Source organism: Colobus angolensis, unplaced genomic scaffold (assembly GCF_000951035.1).
Source record: "Colobus angolensis palliatus isolate OR3802 unplaced genomic scaffold, Cang.pa_1.0 Scaffold208, whole genome shotgun sequence".
NCBI classification, from domain to species: domain Eukaryota; kingdom Metazoa; phylum Chordata; class Mammalia; order Primates; family Cercopithecidae; genus Colobus; species Colobus angolensis.
The window spans coordinates 571,311-582,509 of NW_012115244.1; the positions used below are offsets into that span (position 1 = coordinate 571,311).

An 11,199-nucleotide genomic window follows, 5' to 3' on the forward strand; every position below is an offset into this window, starting at 1 on the left:
CTGGAGCCTCTCAGAGATGGATGGGGCCAAACCCTGCACTCAGACTTCCCTATCAGAGTCAGCACAGACACACGTGCATCTACCATGTAGTCTTCCACAGTATCCTCTGGTGGGATGCTGGGTGGCTGCCACATTTTCGCTAAAGCCAACCATGCGGAGAAGCACCCTGGGTCTGTGCCTCCCTGTGGGTATAGTGGGTGTTTATCCAGAACTAGAAGATACAATAGCAAGGGAAGATACAATAGCAAGCATTGCTGAATGCTACAGTGTAACACTCTGAGACTTTTTGTGAATGAATTCATTTAGTCCTTATAAACCCCTGGGGGTAGCTCACTATTCTCTCTCCATTCCACAGATGGGGAATGAGGCACAGAGAAGTTAAGTAACTTGCCCAAGGTCACACAGCTAGTAAGTGAAATTTCGGGGTCATGGGTATGTATATTTTTCAGAAAGCAACTTTTTTTTTTTTTTTTTTGTGAGGCGGAGTCTGACTTTGTCACCCAGGCTGGAGTGCAGTGGTGCGATCTCCGCTTGCTGCAAGCTCCGCCCCCCGGGTTCACACCATTCTCCTGACTCAGCCTCCCGAATAACTGAGACTACAGGCGCCTGCCACCACGCCTGGCTAATTTTTTTGTATTTTTAGTAGAGACGGGGTTTCACTGTGTTCACTAGGATAGTCTCCATCTCTTGACCTCGTGATCCGCCTGCCTTGGCTGCCTAAAGTGCTGGGATTACAGGCGTGAGCCACTGCGCTCGACCTCAGAAAGCAACTTTTATTTTAAGCAAATAGCCATACCTAGTTTAAACAGGCAGAAAGCCTCTGACAGAGGGGAATGCCAGGAGTCCTGGAGGTGTCTGAGGAAGGGGTTGTGCAGGAGCCAGAGAAGGCAAAGGCCAGATGGGGTCCTGTGGGCTGTTTCTTCCCCCAGCCCCTGCCAGCATGGGACAGAGGTGGGGGGCTCCACAGCTGGCGGGGCTCCTCTTGTGACCGGCATCTCTCCTTTGCCTCCTAGAGAATCTCGATGCTGGCCTGGAGCAGAAACTGAGCTGGATCACTGGAGCCTCGGTGAGGGGGCTGCACCCCACCTGGGAAAGGCAGTGGGTGGCTGGGGCCACGTGGACAGGGAGGCTGGAGGTATCTAGAATTGCTATGTGGTATCTGCAAGCCTCTGTTCAGCCAGGTTTCAACCATACGTGTCACTCTGCTGCTCCTCCCATGGCCTGGCCTGGATGGAAGTGGCGAGCTTCCCTGCCCACAGCACGCTGTGAGGCCTCCCTGGTTCTCTGAGGCCAAGCTTTCGCTCAGGTGGAGTGGTCTGCAGTGAGACTGGGGCACTGGGTTCTGGGACATTAGGGCTGGGAATTTGGGCGTTGGAGATGTGGTGATGGGGGTGCCCATGCAGACGCTTGGTGGGCCAGCAGCAGCCAGAGTCGGTGTGGCCTCCTTAAAGTGCCCCTCCAAGCTTCAGCCAGGAGGAAGGCACCAGAGGGCCCGAGGAAATCCCCGCCAGCCCCATAAGTGGGGGTCCCAGGAGGGCTTCAAAACAGGAAGTGCCTGCCGCCAGCCCTCCCTCCTGTTCCAGGAACACAGGCAGCAGGAAGCGGAGCTGGCTGTGCCGGGCGCCTCCTGCACTGCCTGAGCTTTGCTGCTGGTCCGGTGGGTTGCCCTTTGCTCTTGGGCCTGGGCAGGCAGGTCACCTGAGGCCTTGTTTGTCCAGGAACGAGAAGGCAGCTGCTACCTGTAGGGTGTCACCCCAGCCGCACCTGCCACCCTGGAAGGCCTGGGCCGGCGGGGCCCTGGGAGCACGGGCCGAGTCAGGCTTTCCCTGGTGGCACACAGTGGTGTTTATTGAGCACTTAGGGTGTGCCAACCCCTGGCAGGGACAGGAGAGCCTTCTTCCAGCACCGGGGCCCCTACAGCCCTGGTGGGTGGGTGAGTGGCTTGCCTGGGTGGAAGTTGATGGGGATGGGTGAGGGGTGGCCGGTGGGGGCCCAGAGCCATTGCTTTTCCTGGGGCTGGGGGCGCCGCAGGGTTCTCCAGGCTGCCCCACCGCAGTCCGGGTCAGATCCAAGGGGACCGTGGGCCCCGCCCCCACGCCGCCCCCGCACTCCCTTCCGGGCTGCGGCGCATTCCATTCATTCCCGGGAGCTGCACAGAGCCGGGTGAGCCGGGCCGGCGGGAGGGCAGCAGGCCTGGGCGCAGGGCCGAGGGCCCTGGTCGTTGCCTGCCCCCGCTGGCGCCACTGGGTGCACTTAGAAGGCGGGGGCCTGCGAGACCTTCCCCCGGATAGCTGTGGGTGGGAGAGGGGCGCGGCAGGGGTTGGGGGGGCCTTCGGGCAGGCGCTGCTCCTCCCTGGTAGGGCCATGGGCTGGAGCTATCGCCTATGGGCCTCTCCTGGAGGCCTGGGACTTCTGTACCCTCCTCTCCTCTCCCCCAGACAGGCCACTGAGCCACAGCGGGGGACCCTGGCTGAGGTGGGCATAGAACCCCCTCCCCCAAGATCACGCCCAGAGGTTCCCCTGGGCTTGTAGAATCTTCCTGTTTCTCACTAAAGCCGGCATCTTCTGGCTGATCACCCCTATCGGGGTGAAGCCTGGGGTCCCCTGGCCCTGCCCAGCCTCTCCGCCACCAAGTGGCCAGGAACTCCCTAGCCTGTGGGTGGTCACCTCTCCCAGCAGCTGCTGTGCTCGTGGGCACCTGAGGGCTCCAGGGGTTGGGCAGGGGGCTTCAGGAGCTGGGCAGCAGCTGAGCACTGAATGCCCAGCGCTGGGAGGGGGTTCTGTGCCGCGCAGGAGCTGCCTGTCTGATGGGCGCATCCCCAGGGAGCAGGAAGGCCCGTGCAGCCCTGTCTCACTCACGTGGGCCCTGGGGTGGCTCAGATGTTGTCGGTTGGTTGCATCTTGGTCGCCGCCCGTCAAGAGATTTCAGGAAGCATGAGGGCAATCAGAACGGGGTGCCACGGGCAGGTGGAGGGCGGCTGTGCCAGTAGATGCAGCTTCACCCAAAGCTGAGGCTCGGGAGAAACACGTCCCCTGGCGACAGAGCAACACAGTGGAATTCCTCGCCCTCCTGGGAGGATGGAGGCCACAGGGGCCAGGGGGGCTGTCAAAGGGTGGAGAAACACAGTGGTCAGAGGCCGAGCTGCTCCCACTGCAGGTCAGAATCCCAGCCCCACCCATGCCCACGGTGTGGCCTTGGGCAAATTCCACTCCGTGCCTCAGTTTCTTCACCTGAGAAATGGGTCACAAGGCTGTCATGGCTCAGCCTGGCCGTCAGAGACACAGGGATGTGGAAACATTTGCATTTGGTGACTTGTTCTTTCCACACTTAAAACTTTTTTTTTTTTTTTTTGAGACAGAGTTCTGCTCTGTCACCCAGGCTGGAGTGCAGTGACGCAATCTCGGCTCACTGCAACCTCCACCTCCTGGCTTCAAGCAATTCTCTGCCTCAGCCTCCAGAGTAGCTGAGACTACAGGCGGGTGCCAGCATGCTCGGCTAATTTTTTGTGTTTTTAGTAGAGATGGGGTTTCACCATGTTGGCCAGGCTGGTCTCAATCTCCTGACCTCGTGATCCGCCTGCCTCGGCCTCCCAAAGTGCTGGGATGACAGGCGTTACAGGCGTGAGCCACCAGGCCCAGCAGAACTTTCAAACAGGTGGTGAGAAAGAGGATTGTGTTTTGAGGGGATGAGACATATGCAGGGAGGTGACACTTGCAGTGGCCTGAGAGGGTGTGGCAGTCCCTCTGGAGGCACGGGTGGGCCTGCACAGGGAGGTGGGGGAGGCCAGGGCCTGCATCCCTCGTGACCCTTTGCCATCAGGTCTGGACCCCCTTGGCACCTGCCATGGCAGGGCTGCCCTGTACACCTGGAAGCCCCCAGTATTGGTGCACTCAGGGAAGATGACAGTGGGCCCAGGAGTGGGGGTGGTTGGGAGCATGAGGAGGGGGCACTGGCGGGGAGGCTGATGCAGGGATCACTGGCCAGGATGGAGCAGGGTCCCTAGCGTGAGAGGGACGGACCACCCTGAGGAAGAGCTCAGAGGCAGAAGGGTCCTGTCTGCCGCTTGTGTCTGAGCCCCTGAGATGCACCTGAGTTTGGTAGGGAAGAAAGGAGGGAGGACCACGCATGTCCTGGGTGGCCTTGGATTGTCCTCCTGTTGGGAGACCCCTAACTCAGCCTGGTCCTCAACAGCTCACCTGTCACATCACACATCCCCCTCATCCACCCGGACCCAGGTCGGACCCAGGCACAGACACCACACCGAAACGTGCTCAGTTACACACACACATATGGACACAGCCTGTCCAGCCTGCAGACGTGGGGGCCTCCCCTTCTGAGACCTGGTGGATTTGGAGCGGCTCACGGCTCCCCAGGTCCCCTTCTTGCCTCCCCTGTGTCCACATCAGAGGCTCTGCCCTGGGGGCGGCATGGGCCAAGTGCAAGGAGTGGTGGGTGATGATGGCTGGGTGATTGCTGGCTTCCACTGTTGCATCAGGGCAGGGGGCCTGGAGGCGGTCAGGGCCCCTGGGGCTCTGGTGGGCAGTTGTAAACAGCATGTGCACTTGCTGGGGTATGCACAGTACACCCCTTGCCCTCACCCGAGCCTCCAGTTTCCCGTGTCCTTCACCCCTCGCTCTCACCCGAGCCTCCGGTTTCCCGTGTCCTTCACCCCTCGCTCTCACCCGAGCCTCCGGTTTCCCGTTTCCTTCACCCCTCGCTCTCACCCGAGCCTCCAATTTCCCATGTACTTCGCCTCCGCCCCATGTGTGAGCTGCCTGTTCTAACGTCCAGGGGTCTGTCAGCCTGAGCCTGTGTGCTGGGGCCAGTGCCTCCCGACCACCTGGAGCTCCTTGGGGTCACAGGTCATGGGGCATGTGTGTGAGCACCTGAGAGCCTTTCTGGGGGCGTCGACTCCTTGCCTCGAGAATAGGCCTGCCGGTGTTGTGAGCACCTCCGGGAGGGATCCTGGAGCGGGCAGTGGCAGTGCCTTGGCCCCAGTGGTCGGTCAAGGTGGCCTTGAGGAGGGCTGGGAGGTGGTCTCCAGCGAGATCTTGAGGATGGCGGGGGTGTGACGCAGGAAGGGGCAGAGCTCCGGGTTTCTCAGTTCGTGGAGTGGCACGATCCTCTCTGTCCCATGTTCTGACGTTTGGGGCAGGGACCGGAGAGGGATTTGATGGGGGTCCTCTGGGCCGGGGCTCCTCTGACCCTTCACTCTTCCCACAGGGTGCCGGGGGCAATGGCACTGCGGCTCTGGGCCCTGACCCTGCTGGGCCTGCTGGGCGCGGCTGCCAGCCTGAGGTCCCGCAAGCTGGACTTCTTCCGCAGCGAGAGAGAGCTAAACCACCTGGCTGTGGATGAGGCCTCAGGCATGGTGTACCTGGGGGCGGTGAATGCCCTCTACCAGCTGAATGCCAAGCTGCAGCTGGAGCAGCAGGTGGCCACGGGCCCGGCCCTGGACAACAAGAAGTGCACGCCGCCCATCGAGGCCAGCCAGTGCCATGAGGCTGAGATGACCGACAATGTCAACCAGCTGCTGCTGCTCGACCCTCCCAGGAAGCGCCTGGTGGAGTGCGGGAGCCTCTTCAAGGGCATCTGCGCCCTGCGTGCCCTGAGCAACATCTCCCTCCGCCTGTTCTACGAGGACGGCAGCGGCGAGAAGTCCTTCGTGGCCAGCAATGACGAGGGCGTGGCCACGGTGGGGCTGGTGAGCTCCACGGGTCCCGGTGACCGCGTGCTGTTTGTGGGCAAAGGCAACGGGCCGCACGACAACGGCATCATCGTGAGCACCCGGCTGCTGGACCGGACCGACAGCAGGGAGGCCTTCGAAGCCTACACGGACCACGCCACCTACAAGGCCGGCTACCTGTCCACCAACACACAGCAGTTCGTGGCGGCCTTCGAGGATGGCCCCTACGTCTTCTTTGTCTTCAACCAGCAGGACAAGCACCCGGCCCAGAACCGCACGCTGCTGGCCCGCATGTGCAGAGAGGACCCCAACTACTACTCCTACCTGGAGATGGACCTGCAGTGCCGGGACCCCGACGCCAATGCTGCGGCCTTTGGCACCTGCCTGGCAGCCTCCGTGGCCGCGCCTGGCTCTGGCAGGGTGCTGTACGCCGTCTTCAGCAGAGACAGCCGGAGCAGTGGAGGGCCCGGTGCAGGCCTCTGCCTGTTCCCGCTGGACGAAGTGCACGCCAAGATGGAGGCCAACCGCAACGCCTGCTACACGGGCACCTGGGAATCATCCCGTGACATCTTCTACAAGCCCTTCCACGGCGAGATCCTGTGCGGCGGCCATGCGCTGGTATGGGCCGCAGTGTGTTCTTGCGGGGCCCGGACTGCAGGCGTCCGTGTGTGGGTTTGCGTGTCCCAGCCTGCTGGGGAGGGTGCCCATGAGCTGTGTGGCCGTGGTTCTCGCCAGCGTGGGTGCTCGCGTGGGTGGGTGCTGCATGTTTCAGTGCTATTCACGCCGGCACCAGTCCCAGGCCTGTGTCGGGCACTGGGTCACACAACAGCACGGTGGGGCTCCCTGCCCTGTGGGCCCTGTTCTCGGGGATGTGTGTGGGGCACATGCGCCGAAGGGAAGGGCCTGTCCCAAGTCTTGGAGCCCGAGTGGGGAGGGCCCTTCAGAACGGGGTCTGCCTGCCGTTGACACGCTGTGGTCCGCAGGGCTCCAGCCAGAGCTTCCCATGTGGCTCGGAACACCTGCCCTACCCACTGGGCAGCCGCGACGGGCTCAAAGCCACAGCTGTGCTGCAGCGTGGAGGCCTGAACCTGACGGCCGTGACGGTCACCGCCGAGAACAACCACACTGTGGCTTTTCTGGGCACCTCTGACGGCCGCATCCTCAAGGTTTGGCCCAGGCTGGGGCAGGGAGGCTCTGGAGGTCCTGTCTGTGCACAAGGCCCCTACCCTCACCAGCCTGCCCTCATGCACACAGGTGTACCTCACCCCAGACGGCACCTCCTCAGAGTACGACTCTATCCTTGTGGAGATAAACAAGAGGGTCAAGCGCGACCTGGTACTGTCTGGAGACCTGGCCAGCCTGTACGCCATGACCCAGGACAAGGTGAGCCAGACGCACTGCGCAGAGCACTCCAGGCCAAGTGTGCCCTTATGACAGGCCTGGGGGCCAGAGGAGGACTGGGTGCTGCAGAGCCAGGCCCTTCTCCTTGGGCTGGAAGAGGGGCGGCTGGATGGGTCCCGGGCAGTGTCTCCATCCTGTGTCTCTGCCACTGCCCCTGTCTCTGCCACCCCTTCTGTCTGTCCTGTGTGGTCTCAACCAGGTCTCTCCCTCCAGCCCCGCCTATGTCCCGTCCTGGTGGAAGGGACCTGGGTTGGTGTCTGAGGGTTGTTCCTGAGGGTGGATGGCAAGACGGGGTCCCGGCACAGCCTCTGTGAGCTAAGTCAGTGGGGGACGTGGGCCTGGGCCCCAAGCTTGTTGGGGGTTGGTGCAAGAGCCCCTCAGGCCGGGCCTAGGAGTACCCCTCAGAGAGAACCAGCACAGAGGACGGGAGCTGCCCCAGGAGACCCCACAGCCAAGACCTCCCGGCTTCCCTGGGCTCGGCATGGCCAGCAGGCCATGGCCACACAGAGCCAGAACTGTTTAACAACAAGCCTGAGGTGTCTGAGGCTTTCGAGGCCCCAGGACAAAGCTGGGTCAAGCTGGCGGTCTGGGGACATCCGGGGTCTGCGGAAGGCCTATGTGGCCTCTGCCATGGTCCCCCTCTTGGCCCCGCTGCCCCAGGTGTTCCGGTTGCCAGTGCAGGAGTGCCTGAGCTACCCGACCTGCACCCAGTGCCGCGACTCACAGGACCCCTACTGCGGCTGGTGCGTCGTCGAGGGACGGTGAGTGCCTGGGGGGGATCGGGGACACGGCCTGCCTCTGGGATCCTGGTAGGTCATGGCTTGGGTCGGGGGACACACTGCACTGTCCTAGGAGAACAAGACCCCACCTTGGGCTGAGGGAGTCCCAGTGCTGAGGCCACCCCCTGCGCCTGCAGATGCACCCGGAAGGCCGAGTGTCCGCGGGCCGAGGAGGCCAGCCACTGGCTGTGGAGCCGGAGCAAGTCTTGCGTGGCCATCACCAGCGCCCAGCCGCAGAACATGAGCCGGCGGGCCCAGGGGGAGGTGCGTGGTGGGGGTCCTCGGACCCAGGCTCGGCCAGGTGGGGGCTCCCCCAGGCTAGGAGCTGTTGGGACAGGCAGGGGATGGCCCCACATCTCCCCCGCCTGGGCTCCGGGCACTGAGCCTTCGTGATGGAGCCTGCCCTCCATTGGCCCCCTGGATCCCTGTGACCTGGGTGGGTAGGGGTGGGGCTTGTCCCTATCCAGGGTAGACCCAGGCCTTGTCCCAGGAGTTGCTGGGGTGACCACAGGGGGGCCTGTGTTGGAAGATGCGAAGTCAGGTTCTGGAGGCTCCTCTGGGACGTGCGCCCACACACGCAGCGAGGTCGAGTGACGGGCAGGTGGGCAGACAGGACTTGGGGTTCCTGGTGTGAGCTGCGGGGCCCCTCCCTCAGGTGCAGCTGACCGTCAGCCCCCTCCCCGCCCTGAGCAAGGAGGACGAGTTGCTGTGCCTCTTTGGGGAGTCGCCGCCACACCCCGCCCGTGTGGAGGGCGGCACCGTCATCTGCAACTCCCCAAGCAGCATCCCCATGACGCCGCCAGGCCAGGGTGAGGCCCCTTCCCAAGCCCCCAGGTGGCCCTTCTCGGTCACACGGGGCCCTGTGCATGTGGGCTTTCGCCTCTGCTGGCCCCTGGGTGCAAGCTGGGCACAGGCACGCTCTGCGGCCACTCCGGGGGCCCAGCCTGAATGAAGCCTGTGGTGGGGTTGCTGTGCCTGGTGGGGGAGGTTCTGGCCTCCTGGGCTGTCCGCAGCCACGCCCCCAGGCCCGTAACAAAGGTGACTTGTCTTCAGCCTGTTCTCTCATCACGTCCAGAGCAGCATCCGGGTGCCCTGTCCAGCCTGAGACAGTGGGGGCTGTTCTCAGAGGCTGCAGGGCCCCCAGGGCTGTCCACAGCTACGCCCCCCAGGCCTGAAGCAAGGGTGACTTGTCTTCAGCCTGTTCTCTCATCACGTCCAGAGCAGCATCCGGGTGCCCTGTCCAGCCTGAGACAGTGGGGGCTGTTCCCAGAGGCTGCAGGGCCGCCAGGGCTGTCCGCAGCCACGCCCACCCAGGCCTGTAGTGAGGGTGACTTGTCTTCAGCCTGCTCCCTCATCACGTCCAGAGCAGCATCTGGGTGCCAGGTGCCAGGCCCCGTCGTCTGGGCAGATGCCCCTCACCCCTCCCTGCCGTATCCAGCCCAGCCTTAGAGAGCAGGGTGGTTCCCAGAGGCTGCAGGGCCTCACATGTGGGCCAGGGCAGGCGTCACGCCCATATCCCCTGAGTTTTGGGGGCAGTGGGGCCACGCAGTGACGTGGGCAGGGACCTGGCAGGTCCTACCCAGACTCCAAGGAGCCGCTGCCCTCACTGCCTGGGGGAACAGAGGGTACGAAAGCAACCCGGCCCTGGGGAGGAAGGCAAGCCCCGCGCTGGGCCCGACACCCGAACCGAGATCTGATAGCAGGTGGCAGGCCCAGCCCAGCGTGAACGGGCGTCCTGGCAGGCACCACCTGAAGACCAGGCGTCTCCACCTCGGCCCCAGGAGTCAGCCCCGGGGGAGGCTCAGCCTGGCCCTCGGCCCTGTGGCCGCCACCTTGATGCCGTCCCCTCTGTTGTCTGCAGACCACGTGGCCGTGACGATCCAGCTCCTCCTCAGACGAGACAATATCTTCCTCACTTCCTACGAGTACCCCTTCTACGACTGCCGCCAGGCCATGAGCCTGGAGGAGAACCTGCCGTGAGTGTCTCATGCCCCTCGACCCCGCCCCACCCACACACCCAGCCCTGCTCACGACCCTCTCTGGACACAGGTGCATCTCCTGCGTGAGCAACCGCTGGACCTGCCAGTGGGACCTGCGCTACCATGAGTGCCGGGAGGCCTCGCCCAACCCCGAGGACGGCATCATCCGTGCCCACATGGTGAGGGGCCTCGGGGGACTGTTCAGGGCACGGCTGCTCTGCTGTGCCCAGGCAGCACCTGACCAGCCTTGCTCTCCCAGGAGGACAGCTGTCCCCAGTTCCTGGAACCCAGCCCCCTGGTGATCCCCATGAACCACGAGACAGATGTGACCTTCCAGGGCAAGAACCTGGACACTGTGAAGGTGTGGAGGGAGGGGTGCTGGTCGGCGACAGGCTAAGGGGCAGAGGGAGGGGTGCCAGGTGGCGACAGGCTAAGATGCGGAGGGAGGCTGCGGCAGGCCGGTGCTGATGGGTGTGTGGGAGCCTGAGCTCCACCCGTGCTCCCCAACTCGGGACCCCCACATGAGGTAGAGGGCATAGGATATATTGGGGACAGAGGCCAGGAGGGAGCACACGGGGACCTTTGGATGGGACTGAGCAGAGGCGGTGGAGGAGGCAGGCATGCGGAGGTTGAGGGGCCAGTGCCACCTCCCAAGGAGGGAGCTGTGGGGGCCACGATGCCGGGTGGGCCGGGCGATGCCCTCAGGTGCATGAGTGGTGGAGGTGACCAGGGGACACCCACACAGGACGTTCAGAGGCTTCTGCAGACACAGGTGTTCGGACTTCAGAGTGGCCGAGGGGTCAGCTGGCATGGGAGAGTCTGAGGGACAGGCACGTGTGGGGTGAGGAGAGGGCTCACACTGTAGGCACTGAGGAGGGACTGCGGGGGTTCTGGGAGGAGGGCCAGGGTGCCAGAGCCGCCTGTCCAGGGTCCTGACGGGTTGGTCTGCAGGGTTCTTCGCTGCACGTGGGCAGTGACTTGCTCAAGTTCATGGAGCCGGTGAGCATGCAGGAATCCGGGACCTTCGTTTTTCGGACCCCAAAGGTACGGCTCCAGGGCAGGCCGGCTCAGTTGCTGGACCCTAGGGTCCAGGGTGGGGTGGCGGGCTACCTCCAGGACTGTGAGGGGAGGGGCAGCAGGGAGACCCCGGGACCAGAGCCCAGCCAGGGGCTTGCCGTGCCCTACGCTGCTGGAGAAGCCCCCTCTGCCCTCTGCCTCCCTGGGGACAGAGTGGCGCAGAGCAGTGTCCATGGGGTTCCCCAAGTTCTGACACCTTAAGGCCTCCCCTGCTGCCCTTGGCTGCGAAGGGACCCGGTGGCCACAGGGTGGTTGCCCTCGTGACCCCCGACCCGC

At 63.6% G+C, this 11,199-nt stretch overlaps 1 protein-coding gene across 1 annotated transcript in view; it reads left to right on the forward strand.

Moving 5' to 3' along the window:
• Nucleotides 1-1,011: 1,011 nt before the first annotated feature.
• PLXNB2 (plexin B2) overlaps nucleotides 1,012-11,199 on the forward strand; it is a 20,761-nt gene continuing 10,573 nt past the window's right edge. The window contains exons 1-11 of the mRNA XM_011942236.1: nucleotides 1,012-1,066; nucleotides 5,225-6,305; nucleotides 6,671-6,853; nucleotides 6,942-7,070; nucleotides 7,749-7,849; nucleotides 8,005-8,131; nucleotides 8,523-8,676; nucleotides 9,729-9,843; nucleotides 9,917-10,025; nucleotides 10,106-10,207; nucleotides 10,798-10,939. Of these exons, the coding sequence (XP_011797626.1) occupies nucleotides 5,238-6,305; nucleotides 6,671-6,853; nucleotides 6,942-7,070; nucleotides 7,749-7,849; nucleotides 8,005-8,131; nucleotides 8,523-8,676; nucleotides 9,729-9,843; nucleotides 9,917-10,025; nucleotides 10,106-10,207; nucleotides 10,798-10,939 (2,230 nt within the window). The 5' untranslated portion in view covers nucleotides 1,012-1,066; nucleotides 5,225-5,237. The remainder of the gene's footprint in view (nucleotides 1,067-5,224; nucleotides 6,306-6,670; nucleotides 6,854-6,941; nucleotides 7,071-7,748; nucleotides 7,850-8,004; nucleotides 8,132-8,522; nucleotides 8,677-9,728; nucleotides 9,844-9,916; nucleotides 10,026-10,105; nucleotides 10,208-10,797; nucleotides 10,940-11,199) is intronic.